General features: G+C 40.0%; 1 protein-coding gene across 1 annotated transcript; it reads left to right on the top strand.

Moving 5' to 3' along the window:
- Positions 1–6,522: 6,522 nt before the first annotated feature.
- Positions 6,523–8,172, top strand: LOC119270352 (chitinase CLP-like). Its single transcript, XM_037552360.1, has 2 exons — positions 6,523–7,511; positions 7,610–8,172. Exons 1-2 carry the CDS (start codon positions 6,541–6,543, stop codon positions 7,986–7,988), a joined length of 1,350 nt encoding a protein of 449 aa, XP_037408257.1. The 5' UTR covers positions 6,523–6,540; the 3' UTR covers positions 7,989–8,172.
- Positions 8,173–8,455: the final 283 nt, after the last annotated feature.

Raw genomic sequence — 8,455 nt, 5'->3', positions numbered from 1 at the left:
ATAGGGTCGCACACTTAAGGGGCTGCAGCCCATTCGGATTGGACCTGAGTGGAAAATGGATGTGGACTCCTAGTGGGCTCAAGTATTGAGCCCACCTTGGAGGTCTATATAAAGGGGAGTGGGCGCACCACTGAGGGATTGAACCCTGGTTAGCCACCGCCACTCCCCACGCCCATGCCACGCGACCGGACCTAGCAGTCCGCCGCTCGACGCTGCTCCCCGTACGTGTGGATACCTTGGAGGCATCGCATCTGCGGTGCTTGTACGAACCGTTCGAGGGAACCGTGAGGTGCCGTTCGTGGGAGATCACCATTCACGGGTCTTCGCTGTTCGCGGGAGATTGGCAACGTGAGGAGGAGACGGCCTGGGAGATCGGCTACACGCATCACCAACTCTACTTCCGCTGTGGTGACTGTGCGTCTAGTGGTAAACCCGATCCCGTGATCTATTTCCAGTAGCATGATCTTGGGTGTGCGGTAGAAAATTTTATTTGGTGCTACCGTAACGTACCGCGTGTTCCTACATTAACAAGAGGCCTTAATATCCCTTAGATTTTCTTATGGATCCCGCTGCCACGGGAGGGTAGGACAAGAGAAGTCATGCAAGTTTCTATTATAAGCACATATGACTATATACGGAATACATGCCTACATTATATTGGTGAATTGGAGCTATTGTGTATTGCTCTAGCTTGCGACTATTATATGATGAATGCCATGGAACAAAAATATCCATCACTGATCCAATGTGTCTACCCTTTTCTCATATTGGTTTTTGCTAATTCACTAGTGTTGCTGCAGCTGTTACAATCACTACAAAATTGATTCCGTTACTGTTAATGTTACTATTACCACTGTTACCACTGCTATCAAACTATTATACTATTGTGCTACTAAACACTTTGCTGCAGATATTTAGTTCTCCAGGTGTGGTTGAATTGACAACTCAACTGCCAATACATACAAATATTCTTTGGTTCCCCTTGTGTCGAATCAATAAATTTGGGTGAAATACTACCCTCGAAGACCGTCGCGACCCCCTATATATGTGAGTTATCACTTATCATAAAGCTTTTTTGTTGTAGTGATTGGACCCAAATAGAAACCAACACATGTGAGCACATGGATATGAAGTACTAGGCAAGTGTAGGTATCCCATACTACTATCACCCAACGGTTGCACCCACAAGCCATATGCTCCCTGACTTTGGCATGGCTGACTAATGACCACATACGGATCCAGCCAGTCGCTGGAAGATGACCTGCACAAAATTGGTGATGTTTTGTCTCTTAAAAATAACGCCATTTCGATAGTTCCAAAATGCCCAAAATAATGCACAAACTCCGACCTGAATATGCCCTGTTGTCTTAGGTGTACCCCGTTTAACCAAGTCCCAAACAACTTGACAATGCTATTAGGCGGACCAATATTAGTACACCGCAATGACTTGGCTAGTGGACATTTGAGGGCAAGATGTTGGGTTGGCTAGTGTCAAACAAAGTGTACTTGTTCAAATTAATGGATGCTCTGATCTTATTGATTTAGTAATCATGGAAATGCATGAAGATCCAATAGCTACAGTGACATTTGGCCTTTTTGATGCACTATAAATCTATAATCAATATTTACGAGGGACATATAAGATTTGATCTTCCCTCGCAAGACCCTTTTGTATGCATTCTCCAAGGAAGAAGAAATCAAAGGTCTACACCAACAAAGGAATTGTATTAAATGCTAGGAGCAAAAATATGGGTGTACTCTTACCAATACAGAAGTGACTCTTATCTCGGTGAACTAAACGACTATAACAAAAAACGGTTCATTCAACGCGATAATGCGAATGAATTCTTGTTCTTTTTAGTAAATATCTACTAAGCTCCATGTCGGTGATCGCGTCTCGGCCACTGGTGCTTGGCACTCCATTTTTCTCATTACATAAGGCCTAAACATAGACTAAGTACCACAGATAAGAAAGTGCAAGCTATTTCTGGCAACTATATCATGTAACTGCAGTTTAAATTTAAATTATGTACATTAAATGCCTAAAATGAACTTAATAACATAAATATAGCAAACAAACCCGAAACAATACCAAAATTTTACATGTTAAATGTATTGGTGTGCTGAGCGTTGAAAGAGTTTCAAGTTCAAAGGATGAAGCTACGTTCGCTTCGGATGCGAACTTGACCCGTTCCCTCTTGAAACATTGTTTTTCCTCGCAGATGGTCCAGTTTGTAAGTAGTCTATATAGCAAATTATTTGAAACATTCTTAAGTTTTTATCAAAACCTTCAGGGCCATATCATGACCCCATTCCAACGTTCATGACTTTTGGGTTTTGTTTGAATTTTTGAGAATAAGATAACCACTAAGTTCCATGTTGGTGGTTGATTCTCGCTCCCCTAATGTTTGGAACTCCTTTTACTTCGTTACATTAAGCCTAAACATAGATAACTACCACCAATAAGAATTATCAAACTATTTCTAACAATTATTTCATGTACCTGCAGTTCAAATATAAATGATATCTGTTAAATATCTAGAAATACACTTAATGAACGAAATATAGCTAATTGATCCAAAAATACTAAATTTTGACATGTCCCAGTTAATGATGTATCTTGAGTGTAGAAATTTTTTCAAGACTAATTGATGAAGTAGCGGTCATTTCGCCCCGAAACATAACATAAGAAGAAAGAAAGAAAAAATAGAAGCCAAGATGTGTGAATCGATTTTGTGGCCGTCCAATTCTGCTTTGAGATGTGTGTTCTTTTTTTTTGTCATTTTGGTGGTGAGTTGGGATGTGTGGAATCGATTAACCCCTATTTTGGGTCAATCTAATTGCTTGTTGGGCTCGTTTTTGCTCTTCTAAGTTGCGTTTTTTCTTTTTCCCTTTTTCTTTCCTTTATTTATTTTTTGGTTTTTGGCCGAGTGTAATTATATACATACAAATACTATGTAATGTGTGCCAACATTTCATGATTATATTATTATTTTTGCATATTACGATAAAGTGCAATCTCGGTACAAAGTTGTGTTCAAGTTTTTTTAAGTTCTCTTTTCTCAAAGAAAATACCAATGCCACTAATTCATTCCTTTTCAGGTAAAATCATTATTTTGATATTTTAGTATTTAATTTATTTTCATTATACTTTAATGTTAATAATAATTCCACTATTCATTTGTTCTTATATTTTGTTTTTGCGAAAGTACCACTTTTATATGCTTATGCTTGCATATTTCTAAAATGCGCAATTTTTATCTACATTTCGTGCAAAAAAAATTCATTGTTTGTTTTGGATTGGTTTTTCCATTTTCTTTGTTCTTAAGTGATAATATCAATCCCACTAATTCATTCTTCCTTCAAATCCCACTAATTCATTCTTCCTTTGTTCTAAAATGCGCAATTTTTATGTACATTTTGTGCAAAATTTAATTCTTTGTTTTGGTGTATTTTTTCTGTTTACTGTTTCTATGCATTTTTTCATTTTTTCTTTCCATTATTTGTTATTTTTTGTTTTTGTGGTTTTTTGGCTGAGTGTAATCATATGCAAACAAATAATATAACACTCCCTCCGTAAAGAAATATAAGAGTGTTTAGATCACTAAATTAGTGATGTAAACACTCTTATATTTGTTTACTGAGGGAGTATGTGCCAAATTTCATGATCATATGAGTATTTTTACATTTTACGATAAAGTGCAATTTTGATGCAAAATTGTGCACAAGTTTTTTAGTTTTCTTTCTTGTTAAAGGAAAATACATTATTTGAGTTACACTATGTGTAAATTATAGTAGAATGCAAAAAATGCACTATTATATGTTTTTTTGCATATTTTGAAAAGTGCAAACTGTGTTCAAGTTTTGAAAGTTTTTTCTTTTTCATTTTCTTTCTTTTTAAAGGAGTCTGTTCTTTTCTTAGAAAACCACATTATTTTGATTTTGTTTTACATTTTTTCTTCTGAAATGGTAGTACCAATGCCACAAATTTGTTCTTTCATCAAAAACTTCATTCTTTTAATTTTATTTTAGTTTCATTTTTTTATTTTTTATTTTGTTTTAGTTTCCGTTTCTTTTCTTTTCTAGCGGTAATAACATGATCACTAATCCATTATTTTTTAGAAACACCTTTTTCATAAATGTCACTATAATATGCTAAGTTTTGCTTTATTTTGTATTTCCATTTCTATATGTTTTTTCCATTTTTCTTTCCTTTATTTGCTATTATTTGTTTTTCTGGATTTTTGTCATTGTTTTTTTAGATTATTTTCCCACTTTCTTTGTTTTTAAATGGTAATACCAATGCCACTAATTCATTCTTCCATAGAAAATTTAATTATTTCTTTTGTGGATATTTTTGTGTTCTGTTTCTATGCATTTTTATCTTTCCTTTATTGGTTATTTTCTTGTGGGTTTTTGGCTGAGTGTAATTTTATACAAACTAGTACTATATAATATGTGACAAAATTTCATAATTATATGAGTATTTTTGCATGTTACGATAAAGTGCAATTTCAATTCAAAGTTGTGCGGAAGTTTTTTTTGTTTTCTTTCTTCTTGAAGGAAAATACATTATTTGGGATACAGTATGTGTAAATTATAGTAGAATATAAAAAATGCACTATTATGTGCTTATTGTTTACATATTTCAAATATTGCAATTTCAGTGCAAATTGTGCACACGTTTTGAGAGTTTTTTCTTTTTCATTTTCTTTCTTCTTAAAAGTTTCATTCTTTTTTAGAAAACCTCATTATTTTAATTTTTTTATGAAAGGGTAATACCAATGCCACAAATTCATTCTTCCAGAACAAACATCATTTTTTTTAAATTTTGTTTTATTTTCTATTTTATTTTTTGATTTTGCTTTAGTTTTCATTTCTCTTCTTTTGTAAGGGTAATACTGATGTCACTTACCCATTACTTTTTAGAAAACATTTTTTTCAGAAATCTCACTATAATATGCTCAGTTTTGCTTTATTTTTTCATGTTTTCTGTTTCTATGAATTTTTCTTTTTCCTGTTTTTCTTCCCTTTATTGATTATTTTTGAATTTTTTTGTATTTTTGCTGAGTGTAATTATGTACAAACAAATACTATATAATATGTGCCAAAATATTGCGTATTACGATAAAGTGCAATTTCGGTGCAAAGTTGTTGGCAAGTTGTTTTTATTCTTTCTTTTCAAGGGAAATACATTATTTCAGTAACACTCTGTGTAAATTATAGTAGAATGCAAAAAATGCACTATTATATGCTTATTCTTTCCATATTTCAAAAGTGCAATTTCAGTGCAAATGGTGTGCATGTTTTGGAAGTTCTTCCTTTTCTTTTTCTTTTTCTTCGTTCTTAAAGGGTTTCATTTTTCTTAGAAAACTTCATTATTTTGATTTAGTTTTAGTTTTTTCTAAAAGGGTTTCATTTCTCATTAGAAAACTTCATTATTTTAATTTTGTTTTATTTTCTTTCATCTAAAAGGGTAATACCAATGCCACAAATTTATTCTTCCATAGAAAACTTCATTATTTTAATTTTATTTTATTTTCTTTCATCTGAAAGGGTAATACCAATGCCACGAATTTATTTTTCCATGGAAAACTTCATTTTTATTAGTTTTTATTCATTTTTTAATTTAGTTTTAGTTTTCATTTTCTTTTCTTTTGTAAGGATAACACTGATGTCACTAATCCATTACTTTCTAGAAAATTCGTTTTTTGCTAATATATGCTCATTTTTGCATAGTAATTATATAAATTATGTATGTATGTACGTATGTATATGTTTATATATGTAATGTATGCATGTATAAAAGAAATATACATTTGTGTATAGTCACTAACCGTTGCATGCCAATATGTGTGAGATTTTTTTTTAGCAAAGCCAATATGTGTGAAAGTGTTATTCATCACTCATCTACAAAGGCTTGGCCAACAATATACTAGAGCAGCCCCTAATCAGTATAAAAGTAATACTGTAATAGACTGGCTTGGCAGTACTGGGATGCAGCTTGCGCACAAGACCCTGCGTTGGGCTTATGCTGCTGCTACCGATCAGAATCACAAGCTTCAGGAGTTCATTGAGCTGCCGTAACTGGGCTGCCCAATTAGGCTCGGCCGAAACAGAGTTTGGGGTCAATCTACTCCAAAATTCATTCTCAGTCCATTGACCAGTAGCCAGTCTCAACCTTGTTTGTCGAGTGGCTATCAGAAGATGCTCGGCATAGGTAGTCTTTGCTGCGTACCGTGGCTTTGCCGAATGTTTCTTTTTCTCACACCCAGTTTAGGTCGGCTTTGCCAAGTGTTTTTGGTTGACACTCGGTTTATGTGAGCACATGGATACGAAGAGCTAGCCAAGGTTTAGATGTCTTGACTTTGTACACTTACGTATATTGTCAACTCCTCGGTATCTGAAAACAACTGGAAAGATCGATGATGAAACCGCTGCTAATTCACGTTCCATGATTCCAAAACTAGTATAAATACAGTCGCCAACTCATTTCTTTCGGCATCAATCCGGACCATCTTCCCTAGCTAGCAAGTAGAAATGGCTGACCAAGCCAAGCTTTCCCGCCACAACCCCTATACGAACCATGTGTTCCATCGTGTCATCATCTCGGCACTCGTCCTGCTGCTGTCCTGCACGGCGGCGACCAGTGACCGGCAACCACCACTGATCTCCCAGCTCTCCAAGGACCCCGAGACCTCCCTCTATACCATCTCCGTCAAGGCTGACAAGTCGCCGCTCCTCCTCGACCTCGCCGGCTCGCTCGTGTGGTCGACGTGCCCGCCCTCGTCGGCGCACAGCACGGTGCCGTGCGAATCCGACACGTGCGCCGTGGCCAAACAGCAGTCCTCGCATCGCTGCCGGTACGTGGACGGCGGCCGGTTCTGGGAGAACCGCGAGCCGGGGCCGTCGTGGTGCGCCTGCGCCGCTCGCCCGCTCAACCCGGTCACCGGCCAGTGCTCCACCGGCGACCTCACGAGCCTCACCATGAAAGCCAACACCACCAACGGCACCATGGAGCTGCGCCCGGAGGAGTCGTTCGCCGTCGTCGGCGCGTGCGCGCTGGGCCGCCTACTGGGTTCGCTCCCCGCAGGCGCCGCCGGCGTCGCGGGGCTCTCCCGTCGTTCGCTCTCGCTGCCGTCCCAGCTCGTAGCTCAGCGCGGCTTCGGACGCAAGTTCTCCCTGTGCCTCCCCGCCTTCGCGACCTTCGGCGACACGCCGGTGTACCTGCCCACGCCGGAGCGAGGCTTCATCGACTACACGACCTCCATCCCGTACACCCCGCTCCTAACCAACCCGGCGAACGCCGGCGGATACTACATCCCCGTCAAGGGCATCTCCGCGTCGTGGCACGGGGCGGACGCGGCGGCGGCCCTGCCCCGTGGCGCGCTCGACATTGACGTCCGCACGGGGCGCGGCGGCGTCGTGCTGAGCACGGCCACGCCGTACACGGTCATGCGGCCCGATGTGTTCCGCGCTTTCGCCAAGGCCTTCGACCACGCCATAATAAGGTACAGTTCATGTTAAATGCTTTCAACGTAAATCACTGCACCAGTACAGAGTTCCTGCAAAACTAAGCTCCATGATGGGTGTCTGAAATGGCGTGCAGAGGGAAGGTGAGCTTCATGGAAAGGGTGCCGGCGACGAAGCCGTTCGAGCTGTGCTACAACGGCGCGTTCCCGATGCTGAAGCGAGCTGGCCTCGACATGCCTTACATTAAACTTGAGCTGGGCGACGGCGCCACGCGCAACTGGACACTGTTCAATGATAACTACATGGTGCCAGTGGATGGTGCGATGTGCGTGGGGATCCTGCCGATGGGGCCCGGTGGCATGCCGGTCGACGGCGAGCCGGCGGTGGTGATCGGCGGGAAACAGCTGGAGAACAACCTGCTGGTGTTCGATCTGGAGAAACAGGTGCTCGGGTTCAGCATGCTTCTGAGCGTCCAATTGTCCGGCTGTCGAAGCTCCTATTTCTTCAGAAACTAAACACTAGTGGGTTTGCCGGCCAGCTCGTTGTTCACCTTTTCAGCAGGTGTAAAAGTATGTGAGTTTGTCAGGCTGACATTCTACACACACTGTAGTCACTTCAATTTCACTTGGACGGGTTAGAACTTTCACTGTATCTGTACTGTGTACTTGCAATAAACACGTATCTTTTTTACTTTCGACCTAAATGGACCCTTTATCTTTACACAATAGCTGTATGTAAATCGCCCGAATTTGCAATTTGGGTCAGTTGATTTTTCGAAGAAGAAGCAAGTTGGCCGGAGGCAAAGTAAAGAAGGATGGAGCAACCGCTGGAGATCTATCTTAGGGTGGCAGGCTTGCCGACAATCTATCTTAGGGTGGCAAGCACGCCAACGATCTATCTTAGGGGTGTGGGCCCGTGGGGAGAGTGCAGGCTCGACGAAAATTTTTGTTCCCCGCCAGGGTTAGAGGGATGGCAGTGGGTG

This window comes from Triticum dicoccoides, chromosome 3A (assembly GCF_002162155.2).
Source record: "Triticum dicoccoides isolate Atlit2015 ecotype Zavitan chromosome 3A, WEW_v2.0, whole genome shotgun sequence".
NCBI classification, from domain to species: domain Eukaryota; kingdom Viridiplantae; phylum Streptophyta; class Magnoliopsida; order Poales; family Poaceae; genus Triticum; species Triticum dicoccoides.
Note: the sequence above shows the minus strand (reverse complement) of the source record. Positions and strands in the feature narration are given on the sequence as shown.

What these genes read in the sequence shown, in the direction of transcription:
- LOC119270352 (XM_037552360.1), top strand. Translation starts at nt 6,541, where the DNA reads ATGGCTGACCAAGCCAAGCTTTCCCGCCACAACCCCTATACGAACCAT. An exon ending in TTCGACCACGCCATAATAAG is followed by an intron (nt 7,512 to 7,609) that starts GTACAGTTCATG and finishes AATGGCGTGCAG; the next exon opens with AGGGAAGGTGAGCTTCATGG.